The sequence below is a fragment of the Frieseomelitta varia genome, unplaced genomic scaffold (assembly GCF_011392965.1).
Source record: "Frieseomelitta varia isolate USP_RPSP 00005682 unplaced genomic scaffold, Fvar_1.2 scaffold_150, whole genome shotgun sequence".
Taxonomy (NCBI): domain Eukaryota; kingdom Metazoa; phylum Arthropoda; class Insecta; order Hymenoptera; family Apidae; genus Frieseomelitta; species Frieseomelitta varia.
In genome coordinates, this window is record NW_025109195.1 from 251,489 (window position 1) to 265,912 (window position 14,424).

Sequence of the window (14,424 nt, forward strand, 5' to 3'; positions counted from 1 at the left end):
AAACGTGGGTAAAGAACCCTACGACTCTCAAAGAGAGATGGCTCGCTAGTTCGATCTGATATTTGCAAAAATCACTGGATGTAAGTGGATTTACAAATGATTTTTTTTAAACACAGAAAGAGATAGTAAATTTACTACGACTAGAAAGTTAAAAATTGACGTTATTCTTCTACCAAAAATAATATTTATACCTTTGAAGACAACATTTGCAATTGTAGAACGTTACAGAATTGTTTTCAGAAGACAAGAAACGTGTTATTCTCGATTGGTAACTTACTTTCGAACCAACAACGTTTTTCGCCAAAGTGGGGCTCCATGTTCGTTGGCAGAACGTGCACCTTGTCAGCCATAATGCAGAGAAACGTGATAAAGATCGGCAATCCCCATGCGTAAATACAGTAAAACGCAAATCTTTTGTTCTGACTTCTTCCCCGAATGACAGTGCCGCGTACTCTTCTGAAAACAGAAATTTTGAACGCTGTATAGAAGACGTAGGTTTGAAACTTTCACTTTCTGGAGGAAAGAGGAGAGGGATAGTTGATAGATATTTCATTCATTTTTTCTTAAGAGTTACAAAACAAATGCTAAAACGAAATTAAGCTTGGTAATATTCGTGGAGCATGTAATGTTATTTTTAGAATAACAAGAAACTTGAAGATACAAGGATGTACAGAAAGTAAAATATCAAAGAATGTAAATAATTAACAGAGAAATCAACCTTTTTGTCTAATTTTTCTTTTCTACATTTAATTTATAAAAACATAAATTTGCATAAATCTACTCGTAATAATAACTTAAAGTTTTAAATCTACAAGTATATATTTTAGGAAACAAGCTGTGTAACAAAATCTGTGTTTATCAAATGAAGAACAAAAACTAAAAGAATTTCAATCTTCAAACGTAATGCTCGAATTAAAAATAAAATTAAATATTACTAAATAAAACTAAATATTCAAACTATATTAAAACTATATAACTGTTAAAAATTAAACTAAGGCTCAAATTAAAAATAGAACTTTACCTTCGTACAATTTTGTACTGTGTAAAAATAGGTGGGTAAAAATAGTGTAACGTTGAAACTCAACAAATTCTTTGAACCAAAATTGGTACAGTTTTCACGTGCACTTTGTTCGAGCAATTTACGTCAAAATTTTCGTGTCTTTATATCTCCAAAAATAGTGGGAAACATTTAAAAGAAAGTGACTTTACTAGCGTATATAATAAAAAATACGTATATACTATGGATTTTGATTCACTTGCTTTTTATTTATTTCAAAAAGTAGATTTTATGTTTGTAACTGGAATACAGAAATAATTTTTTATTTTTCATACACTTCATTCTTTTTTCTCTTTCCAGACTGAATGATTACCTAAATAATGATCACTTGAATAATTCCATTGTTTTGGAGACGATTTTAGAGACATAGATAAACTTTATTAATAAAAACTCGACATTTTCTATAAAAGAATATTAATTTATGGATGTCAAAACATTGCCTGTTTCAGGGATATTTTAATTCTGCGAAATCTATGCATAAACAGACAGTACAAATAAACAGGGACAGTATGATACAAACACAACAGATTTTACAGAATTAAGAGTAAAATATCTCTGCTAAACTATATTTTTTCGACACATTTAAGTTAAATTCTTTTTTATTTATAGAAAACGTTGAACTACAACGATTAGTAGATGAAAAAGTACATTATTCTATTTAAAAAAAGTAGAGGTGATCTTGAAATTTTTGAAATCACTCCACCTACCAAAAAATTATTACTGTTACATCATGTCTCTTTAGTAACTTTTATCGACAAAGTTTATCCATGTCTCTAAAAACAACAGAGTTACATAGATGATTCCATTCAAGTAGTCCACCCTGTATACAAATTAATAGAAGAAGATGTTTTGAATACTTTTTCCAATCTAGTAAAAAATCGAGTAAAAGAAAGATATAAAGTACATGGAAAATAAAATGTTACTTCTTTCTTCCAATTAAGAAATTTATATTTTGAAATAAAAAACAAGTGAATAAAAACTCGTAGTGTATATGACACTTTTCATTCAGAATGAATCTACCAAACTAGTAAAATTATCCGGTTCCCTCCTGAAAGATATTTATACTAAAATATATAAACTTATTATTTATGAATATATTTAGATACATATAATATGTTTATTATATATACATATAATAAAATATAGATAGATACAGATAACGTTTGAACAATACATTAAAATCTATTTTTACAGTTAAATTTTATACGGATGTTTATCCAATTTTGTATTTTTATAAAGATAATTAATAGAAGCGGAATCCAAACAAAAAGTTATTTTGTTTGTTAAATATTGTACGAAATTATTACGTTTTGAATAATTTTACATGTTACGAGAACTGCATACATTTTTCAAAACCATAAAGAAACCATAAAATCCATAAAAATCCGCCGTCTATTTACGAGTATCGATTAAAATATTAATTAATTTTGAAGAATAAATGTATTATTACACTGTATATAAAGCATCGTTAAATCAAAATCAATTATTAATAATTCCACTTATAACACGTTCAATTTGTTGCTTAATAACGAAAATTTGCCGTGTAATTATAATTAATGATTCATTCTTTACTGCATAATTGTAGAAAAGTGACAATTGTAGATTCTGTGCGTTATATAACGATAGTAATAATTAATACTCGTATGATTTCACGTAAATTTAACGTAAATTAAATTCTGATAAATTGATATCTTAAAACAATTATTATAATGATCCGCAAGAAAAATATCAAAGTAGAAATGAAAAACATAAACTGAAATAAACGCATATAAATTGCACAATATTAAATAAATGGATAAATTGAGATGTTATAAGTAAAAAAATCTTGAAGATTGAAAGTAAAACGGAATTACACCGCACGACGTGTTACATTTTTGTAATTTCCAAATCTAAATTGAAGATCTTTCATAAAAACAGAAAAGTCCAGAAACGTTAGCTGTGGAGACCTTGGGAAGTAAAGTGTTTTATTTTCTTTTTCTATTTTTTCAGAAACATGTATTTTTTTCCGAGCTCGGCAGTCATGATGGATGAGAAATTGTCTAGAAATTAATCCTGTTACAAGATATGCGACCTTCGTATGGTATACATAAATGTTCCCTCGAAACAATGCTGGTTCTATTTGACACATTTCTTGGATTAATTATTTGGAAGATAATGGCAAAGATTCCAATGAGAAATGATCATAATATTTCCATAGAATGATAGACAATTTCAATGTGATACGAATTAACACTTTGGATACCGAAATAACCTGAACAAATTTTCCCATGGAACCGATTTTATTTTTCGCTGCATGACCAATCGAGATGAAAATAAAACAAGAAACTTCAGAAAATTCGCAAAGTATATAGTGCAATATTAGATATTCCTTCAAATTGCGAAAATTGCGATCTGGTTAGTTTTTGCAAAATTGCAAACTTTTCTACAACTATTTACGAAGTTGTTTGACTTCGTATAGACGATCGAAAAATCGCAATGACGCGAAAATCATTGTTTTCCGGCTGATTTAATGGATTGTTCAAATAGCAGAAGATATACTTTTTATCCAAAAGTCAAAAAAAACGTCGCATCAAATTTCATGGGGTCATTGTAAATGAGAGGCTCTTTGGATCTTTAAATCTATGGTGGATTCTGTTGCAAAAAAAATTTTCATTGCTCGCAGAGACATTCGAATTTGTAAAATTTTTGAGAAAAATTATGATAAGTAATAAGTAATAGGTAATAAAATTATAACAATTATAATAATTATAATAATTATATAAGTTATGAAGGTTTCACGTATCCTTATTTTCCCATCTGCTACTTGATGACAGATAATATAAAATATTAATATTAAAAATATTAAAAATATCTTTGAAAAAATTAAACTAACACGATTGTCAAAGTAGAAGCTTCATGCTTTAAAATGAAGCCAATTGGATCGTTTTAAACGATTACGATTTTCTTTTTGCAAAGTTATAATTCGACTGCGGATATTTATGCATTTATAATTTCTATGCATTTGAAATTTGATATTCAAAATTTCGCATAATGGAGACAACATAAGAAAACATATCAAATGTCCAAAATACTCTTCTAATACTATTCTTTTTCACTAATTAATTATTTATTTTATTTATATTAATTTACTTTAATTTATTTTATTTATGTTAGTTTATTTCAATTTATTTTATTTATATTAATTTATTTTAATTTAATTGATCAACTATTTTTTAATGACAATGATACATGTAGAACAATTTTCTATTTAACTTCCACTTCTTCAATTACGTTCATGAAAATTTGAAAACGCATAAACATCCATAGTTGTAACAATTTGAAATATCGACAATTTTTCGTCGAGAGTTTACGAATAATTTTTTGAATGGCTACAACAAATAAATTTTGTTACATATATTTGGCATTCATTTTACACACTTCGATAAATTATGCCTGTATAAAGATTCGCTATCCAATTATAATACATTTATTGAAAATTTCACATATTTTCTAGAAATGTTATAATTTTGTATAATCTTTTAAAAGCATCAACACTCACAATCCAGTTAAACGTGTCCTCAATCTTTTACGAAAATTCGCAGATTTTAAAAGGCTTTTACTATACTTTGGAATCGGGGAAAAAATCTTATCCTATTAAAATACTTCACTATAGCCACCAAGTGACATAAAAATTAGAAAATCTGCAAATATGGGTTTGTCATATTATTTTAATCAAATACAAACAGCAAAAGTGAACTTAAATAATTATCGGCAATTTTTCTATTATACACGCATTAGTCACGACTATTTGACGATTTCTCTGTTAATTAAAATTAACGTCATATTCGAAAATTTATATCGATTCTTTTGTATTTTTTTTTTCAGTATAATTCTTCTTTTCGATTATTACAAACCGATAAGCGTTAAATATTTCTGTATGTTATTTAGCAATTACGTTAAAATTGAATATTTTAATAAATTGTAAATTATACAGTGTTTTTTAAACATTTCCAATGAAAAAGTGTTTCGAACCACACCATAATTATCATAACTAGAATATTTTTAAAAAAAGTTATTTTAATAAACTATTTTAAAAAGTTATTTTAATAAACCATAATTATCATAACAATTACTTTTTGATTAAAGTGTTTTTGATTGGATATAACTATTACAAATTGTCTAAAAAATTTTTCGGCTGCCAATAACCATTTGGCAACAGTTATCGGTGATTATTTGGATTGGAAACTCTCTTTTGGTTGCTCATAACAGTTATCGATGAGTAACGAAATTTATTTCAATTGCTAATAACTAAATCCGGATTTTTCTGCAAATGAATATCTTTTGAATTACAATTTGAAAAACAAAATCATGATGGAAAATTGATATTATAGCACGAATATTATACATATTCTTTTACAGTATTTGCATTCTATGCAATTTTGCACGTTCAAATTTTCGACAAATGCATAAAAATTCATGGTTTACTCATAACAATTTCCAGTGAAGAAAATTTATTTTGGTTCTCTTTCTTAGATAATTCACATTACAAAACTTGACAATATTAGCAACTGAAACAAAAGTGTCCTTGTCAAAAAAATTTTTAGTCATTTATAATTGTTACCGAAACATTCGACTCTTTCATAATATAGTCCGTTTTAAATTTTCTCTGTATTTTGAAATTAATATCATCTACTTAAATAACAAACAATCTCAATTACTGATCTTTTTCGTAAAAATTTCTGTGACAATTTTTATTTTTCGCCTTTGATTTAAACAAAAGTTGATCAATTTTCAGTTTGCAGAAGTTGATCAGTCGGCTACAATAAAAGAAATTTCTAAAATTTTAAATAATATTTTATTTAAATTTATTTAAGAGGACAGGACAATTTGACTGGCCTAAAAATTACGAATACTTTGGAGAGCTGATAAAAAAAAATACATATTTGATTGACATAAGCTTTTTTGGTTCATTTTAACACATTATGAACTATGAAAAGTAACATTAAAAAAGAAAAAAGAGGGATCTTTTTTAACTTTTTAACAGCATCCTTTTACATAACTTTTTCTTATATTTTGCTTATCGGTGTGCATGATTCCAGCCAAACAAGATTAGTTGCAACAAAAAGGCGAAAAAAGTTCAAAAGTAAACAATATTCTCTAGGAATTGACGATCCAACATTTTCATTTTTCTGAAAATTATGAAAATAGCAGCTATTTGCTTTCGATGTAACGAATTTATGCCAAAAATTACTACGTTTTTTGTTTATATTTTTCGAAATTGTTAAAAATTAAAAAATGTTCGGTCGTCAATCCTTAGTAAGTGTTATGCTAAAGATACGTACCAAGTTTCACAGTAATCGGTTGGTTAAATTCCGAGATATCTTGCACAGCGTTTCTGAAAACCTAATTTCGAGGAAAACGCGTTTAAAGTTTCACGTCATTTTTCATATGTATCCTTTACTTACTTTTTCTACTTATACATCGCAGTTTTTACAATTCACAACTAAATTGAATCCAAGTCCCCTAATATTCGATTCACAATTCAAAAGTAATATTTGAATCACACGATTTACACTTTGTAATACTGCTTCAAGTTGTAAACAGTGATACAAATTCAATTATCCTGTATCCGCGGATTTATTATTATACACTAAAATAAATCGTTTTAAAGGCTAGGACCTTTTGTATCACATTTTTAAGACTTCAAACTACTATTTAAAACAAAACAAAGAAAATCGATTTTTTGAAAATTTCAAACTGTCCTGACCCTTTATAAATAATAATAATATATAAAAAAATTGTTCGATAAAAATATCGATTTTGTAAAATCGAATTATTCGATTAATTAAAAATATCGAGTTATTGTCCGATAAGATACTCAAGATTTCACTTTTTCTATTGCGTATTTTCAAATTCACATAAATCCAGCTCGTGTCAAGTTCAATGACCACCAATAGATTATGTTCGTTGGGGACAAGTCAGAAACCGTAAGAATCTTTGTACTTTGAATTTATTTAATAATTCACATAATGAGAAACTATCAGCATGTGGTAACAGTTATCACGCTGTTAAGACAATTCTTGCGTTCAATTCGTTAGAGTAAATTTATCAGAATAAAGTCATCAGAGACTTGTCAGTCGCGGTAAATTGCAGTGAAGTGAATCACTTCGAATATTTATCGTACAAATTTTTATCAATTCGTTGCTCGAAGGAACAAATTTACAAGATGACGGCTGGAACGAAAAATTTTCACACAAACGGAGATTAGAGGGACGAGCAGAATCGGAAGGATGATTCTCGATTCACGTGAATCTATTTTCTACTAATATTTACACGCCTACCAGCTAAAACAACAGCTTGGAAACACAAACTCCTACAAACGACGGTGTGAAGTGCGAGAATACATGCTAGGATCTTCGATGAATTAAAATCGTCCACGAAACAATTATTTATATCTTTCATGGTTCTTTGTAGCCTCGCTGTAAATTAAAATCAATTTCTACTTCACTAAGATACCATACTTCTCGCAGAAATGACGATGATTTATCAACCATGATTTTTTACAGCAAACGAAACGAGAAATTGTTCATAATGAATTTCTTGACGCAAGAAACTCTCTAGCAACATTTTTTTCTTTTTTTAACATATTCAATACTGACAGATTTTGTCGCTGGCAAAAAGTTGCAATGAAATGCAAGTATTTAAAATTATTTAGGAACATTGAGATCGTTCACGTAAGAGAATTCTAGTTTCTTATACAGGGTGGGTCACCACATATTGTCATTTAGATTTACGTCATTATTATTACGCATAACGAAAAATGTTTCAGATAAAGTTGAATGGTTTCGAGAAGGGCACATTTTGATGATACTAGTTTTCTTGTAGGTGGACATGTAGAGGACATATGAAGGTCATTAATGTTTTTCTAAATGGAATCATGTATTTTTTTTATTGCATCAGTTGATGCACCTTGATATTATTTACAAAAAAGGTATTAATTGACTATTAACTATTAACTATTAATTAATTAACCTCATTTATGTGAAGAAATCATTTGTTTGGGAGATATTTTAATTTTAATTCTGTAAAATCTGTGCGTGAAAGACAAAGACAGTATAATTCATTCTTCTTCCATGTCTTTCATACGATAATTTTACAAAATTAAAATTAAAGTATCTCCTAAACTAATGATTTTTTTAACATAAATAGGTCAATACTCTTTTATAAAGCTACAAGAAAATTAGTATCATCAAAATGTGCCCCTCTCGAAACCGTTCAACTTCATCTGAAACATTTTTTCGCTACGCGTAATAACAATGACGTAAATTTAGATGGCAACATGTGGTAACCCACTCTGTATATACAGAGCGTTTAAATTTTGGCCAATTTTTGTAGGAGAAAATGAAACTAGAATGTCATGTAACGAAAAGCCCATGGATGTTTCGTTAAAAAGCGTAAATACCAAGTGCGACACGAAAGAACCAATTTTTTGGTTCATTTTCAGATTTCTGCTCATAGAAAAATATCAGAGACTAAACGTAACAGTTTTCGCGAAAATTTTTATGAAATTTGTTGAGAGTGTTAAAATATAGAAATTTTTTTTTTAAAAAACTATACGATTAAGGAATTATACATTTTGATAACAAATAACAATTACAAGTGACCGAAAAATTTTCTCGTTGCTGACAAACATTATTGATGGAGAGGTTGCTTGCTATCGATAAGAGAAATTTATTTTCGATTGCTCGATGAAGAAAACTCCATTTCAGTCGTTCATAGTAACGTGTAAAATATAAAGTATTGTTTTCAATTCAAACGTTTTAAAAATCGTAGAAGCTACTTTTCGATGCAAATCTTGCAAAAATTAACGACAGAAAAAAGATTTTTATCGGCAACCGAGAGAAAAAATTTTTCTTAAAACTTGCAATCGTCATTTGCAAAAATTTTTTTAATTAAAGAAATAATTGTCCCGTGACTTTTTTCATTCTGATTACATTCTGGCTGTGATTCCTGAATAATATTCATTTGCAAATAATGAATCAGTTGAACAAGAATGAAAATCCAATAAAAGTTGATGTGAAATTCGGTCCATGGTAAATTCAATGGCACATTGATTTCAATTTCGCATAAAGACTGACAACGAAATCTTCGAAATGCACATAAAAGTACGTGTAGCTTCATTTTTGTTGTAACTTTTTAAACATTTATGAACTTCTCGCGATACGACATTTTATCTGTAGAAGATTCTGAACAAAATGATAAAATTTCATCGAAAATTCCTCGCAAAGTAAATATTTAAGAGAGAAGCTCTGAACAACTTGTATTTAGAATTGGCTTGAAAGGCATTGAACGAAGAAATTCAACGAAAAGTCAATTCGAATTGTCGTTTAACCTTGAGAAACTTTAGAGACAGGCTGTAGCTTACGTTAAGGGAGTATTTTGGTAATCCGACTTAAAAAAAATCAATTTTTATTTTACATTTTCTCAAAGTATATATATGTTTTCGAAAATGTCTATGTAAAAGGATTCGTTTGAATTCGTAAAATTGGCAATGTTATAGATGTTTTAAAGGAAACTTGCAACGTAAGTGTGCTACGTAAGTATGAATATTTTTGTACAACGGGTAACAAAAGCTTCAAATGTGTTTTTCTCAAAAAATATTTCATTTTATAATATTATTATTTATATTATTATTTATTTTTATATTATTATTATTTTATAACATTTTATTTTTTGTACTGCTCGACTGATCGTAAAAATATTTTTGTACAACGGGTAACAAAAACTTCAAAAAGAAGTGTTTTTCTCCATATTTTTTAAACTGACTGACGAGATATCTCACGTTTTAATTGACTGATTGACTTGAAATTTGGAGATCTTCACCTTTCTCCTTTCCTCTATTTTTTTTTTTTTTTTACCACCCAAAAAACGAAAAGCACAAGAAAAATCGATATTTAAACTTCAAAATGCTGCCATTTTTAAAATTTTTGAAATTTCGCTGTTTCCGTGGTTCATTCGGTAGCCATATTTATACTAATTAAGATGCATTTTGTTTTTTCGTTTCAAATAACCAGATGAGTCAGAATCACGTCAGCCATTCGAAACCATTTTTAAAAACATGCTTTAAGGCTATATAATTTCCACAACTTTCATTAATTTCGTTAAGAAAAAATTGTAATTACTCTTCAAGTATGAATAAATCTGTGTGCGAAAACTGCGTACCAAAACGTATCATGGTTTCTTAGAAAAGAATCCCGAATAAGTGCATTCTTATACCAGAGTACCCCGTTAAGAGCTGAAAATCATGGAAAAATGGCTTTAATTAATTGAAAAATCGACGATTAAATCCGAGCAATCTCGCAGCTTGTACCGCGTGATGTGTCTGCACTTTTCACGGGGGCGACAGCGCGAATTAAATCAACAGCTCGATCGAAAATTAGAGAGGAGGGAGGAACGAAACTGGAGAGAAAGAGAAAGAGGGAAGATAGGGAAACATACAGGTGTCGAAAAAAGGGAAAGCAAAGAGGGAATAACAGTAAAAGGGAAAAGGACGGAGAAAATAAAACACTCATACTCGAGAGTGCGCGATGAAACACAGCTGTGAGAACAAGAGTGGACACGCGCACGGATCCGGAAATTCAACAATTCCTTTACAAAGTTCAAGCCAAATATCAGGGCTGTTAGCCTACGTGCTAGAAATATTTGGCCACCCGTATCAATCTCACACAAATATATATACCAGTTCCTACTAGATATGTTTTTATAGCATTTTTAGCCATTTAAATGAAACTGTATCCCTATCTCTAACTAATCTGACCAAATTAAATAATTGCCTCCTTGAAATAAAACAATTCTCCTTTGATGTAAGCATGTAATTTCTTTTTGTGTGTGTGTGTAAATAACTGCTGAAAAATATTTTAATTTTCAGTCTTAAGTGGAATTTTCAGTAATAAAAATTCTGTGCAATTTTGCAAATATTCAGTTGTAAATATTATAGGTATTATTCTTATAAATCTTATCGTACTGAATAATATTAATCTTTGAAATCATCTGTGATGGTGGCGTGTCCATGCGACTCGTGTGCAAATGTGCATGCGAAGAAATTGGATGGCATAATTTGTGAAAAAAGAAAGACGGTTTTTTTCTGTCAATTATTTCATCAAAAATCAATTTTTTTTTTTTAATTTTTGCTGTCTTTTTCTACTTTTCTATTAATTTCCACCTTATTTTCTACTTGATTCACTTGATTCGTTCTGGAAATCTTCTTCGCGACAGTTACAACTGACCAAAATGGAGAAAAGAAATAAAAAATGAAAAGGTGAAGCAACATGCTCATGAAAACTAATACAAATGGCCAGTAATATCTTACCCAAATGTCTCCCATATATCGAAGCACATAACGTTCAACCAGGAGAAGGCTGACAGAAAGGCGAAGAGCAGGATGTATCCTGAAAATGAAGATAAATACTTTCAGAAACTTGCGTTCTTTTCAATTCTAGTCAGTTAGTAACGCGTGGACACACAATTTTGGACATGTGTATTTTCTGGTGTATTTATTGTATATTTTTGCTTTTACGAAATTGAAGAAACTCTTATACGTGTGTTAGAATATTTACATTTTTTTATTTACAATGACAATTCGTCTGAAAGAACCAAATTTGTGATTGTGGCGCGAATCAGCTGGAAATTAAACAATTGCCAAATATGGATACTTGTTAATAATCACTAGATGCTTTGAGAAACTTCTATTAACATCAAATGTTGTATTTAATTCAAGAGATTTCTTCTGCTGAACTTGATAGTGAATAAAATTCATTTCAGCTGTTCTTTGGAGATTTTAATAATTCTGACTCGCTGTTTTTAATATCTCTACTCGTAAACTTCTCACGTGGCTAAATTTGACCCATCTTCACCCTCTTTTAAATTGTATTTAATAATACAATAATCAATATTTATATTATATTCAATAACATTTAACATTTAATCCTTTAAATTCAATATTCAATAACGTTTAATTCATCTTTCAATTATAATACCACTCCTTTTCTTTTGACATTGATGGAAATGAATGAATGAAGTCTGCATTACACGTTAAACTCTCAGGGGAGTTTTTTCAGATCATGTCAGATATATTTTTATATATTTATCGATGGAGAGAGAATGATGCAAAAAAAGTGTAACAGAATTATTCCTTAAACGTGCCTCTCTCGAAACCTCGTTTCCTCGAAATGACTGACACGATATTTAAAGTTCTAATTGATCAACTCATCAGGCAGAAAATTTTAAAACAATTGTCATCGCGTGAAAAGGAAACTTTTTAAATCTGTTTTTACTCTTTAACCAGCCAAAGACGAAGGATTAAAATTGTCGATATTTTTTAATAAACCTGATTTTTATCTCATTTTCATTCACAGTAATTAAATGTCACTTTTTTGTTTCAGACGAGATATCCAAAGAGACTCCATTAAAACATAACTCGTAATATTATTTTATTTGAAATTAAACTTTAATAAATATTTTCTTTGACTGACCCGAGATAGAATAGTTCTTTAAAACATGAGCCGCCAATTTCGACATGTTCGACAGTTTTAAATATTAGAAAGATGGTTAGGAAAGTCTTTTTCGATGGTTGTAGACGTTTTAAAATGTAAGTAGCTTTAGTCCAATCCTGGAGATTTTTCATCCATTCGACAGAGGACGTATCAAGCTCACTTTTTCAAAAAAAAAAAAAAAATTTGAATATTTCTTATTACGTGAAAAAAAAACAGGAAATCAAAACGAGCACTTTTGACATATTTTGTTGCTTTATTTTGAAAAGGAACAAATACGACGCAAGCGTGTAAAAAGATTTGTGACGTGCATGGTAAAGATGCTTTGTCTGAATGGGCCAAAAATGATTTGCCAAATTTCGTTCTGGTGGATTTCGACATTAAAGACACGCACCATATTCAGGAAGGCTGATGTCAATTGTAAGTGGAAATCGATAGCGGCGAAATAAAGGCGTGAGTCGATGCGGATCATCGCTACACGACACGAGACGTGGCAGAAATTCCGAATGTATCAAAATCAAGCGTGGAAAATCATTTAAAGGCGCTTGGATACGTGCGTAAACTCGACGTTTGGACATCACACCAACTTGTTGTTAGACAAGTTCATCTGATTAAACGCATTACCACATGCGATCCACTTTTAAAACGCGAGGAAAACGATCCATTTTTGAAGCTTACGATAACAGGCGATGAAACATGAATCGTTTACAGTAACATCGAGCGGAAAAGATCGTGGAGCAAACGTGACGAACCGGCCGAAAGCACTTCAAGAGCAAAGATTCATCAAGGGAAGGTTATGTTGTCAATTTGGTAGGATTGGAAAAGCGTGTATTTTCAAGGAATGAAACGATTAATTCGAGTGTGTAGTATCGACAGCTGGACAAATTAAGCAATGCCATTCGCAAAATACGTCCAGAATTAGCGAATCGCAAAGGAGTTGTCTTTCGACACGATGCCAGACCTCATAGAAATTGTTGCAATTAAGATGAGATTCATCCTCCTTATTCACCACACTTTTCACCATCAGACTTTCACTCTCTTCAGAATTCTCCACGAGAAAGAATCTTTGACTTGACGATGCATCTTCGATTAGTCTTTTGCCACGAAAACCAGGACATTTTTGAGCACGAAATTCGGAAGCTGTTAGAAAGATGGCAAAAAGTAGTGGATCAAAGTTTTGTGTTATTCATTTAGAAAAAACTTTTAATATTTCCGCATACTCGGTGATCTATTTCAACAATTTCGATATTTCGTGCGTGTCTTACTTACATTCGGAACACTGTACGAAAATGAGTAAACAACGTACCTAATATGTAACACAGTACAACGTCCTCTCCTAGTTTATCATTCGACAACCATTGTATCACGGTGTGGCAAAAGAAAGCCGTGAGAAGGCTCGAGACGTGACACATCAGAGTTTTGCCGTGGAGATTTTGAAGCACAGGTAGACAGACATAGACGATCAGTGTCAATAGCAGGAAGATACAACTGATTCCCATTAGAACGGTGGAGATTATCGCTCTGTAAAGAAAAAGCACAAACGATTCTAATTTTTTTTTTTTTTAAATTTTCTTCTGTGAATGTGTGTACTTTGTATGTATAAAATATTCACATTTATTCAGCAGGTGTAAAAATTAAAGTGGAGAATAATAGTGATCAATCTTGGGGATTTTAACGCGAATAATATTTACGCGTAAAATGTAAAATATTCTTCTAAAAATAAAATATATAATATTCAAAAAAGTATAAAATATAAAATATATTAAAATATATTATAAAACTATAAAATATTCTAACGAGAATATGAAAATAGAATATACGTAGAATATAAAAATATAA

The 14,424-nt window shown here is 29.6% G+C and overlaps 1 protein-coding gene across 1 annotated transcript in view; it reads right to left on the bottom strand.

The window, feature by feature from the left end:
* Positions 1-14,424, bottom strand: part of LOC122535096 (G-protein coupled receptor Mth2-like) — a 77,351-nt gene that overhangs the window by 18,410 nt on the left and 44,517 nt on the right. Inside the window, exons 5-7 of the mRNA XM_043666315.1 lie at positions 13,892-14,106; positions 11,406-11,484; positions 278-456 (exon numbers count right to left, since the gene is read on the bottom strand). Coding sequence (XP_043522250.1) covers positions 278-456; positions 11,406-11,484; positions 13,892-14,106 — 473 coding nt within the window. The remainder of the gene's footprint in view (positions 1-277; positions 457-11,405; positions 11,485-13,891; positions 14,107-14,424) is intronic.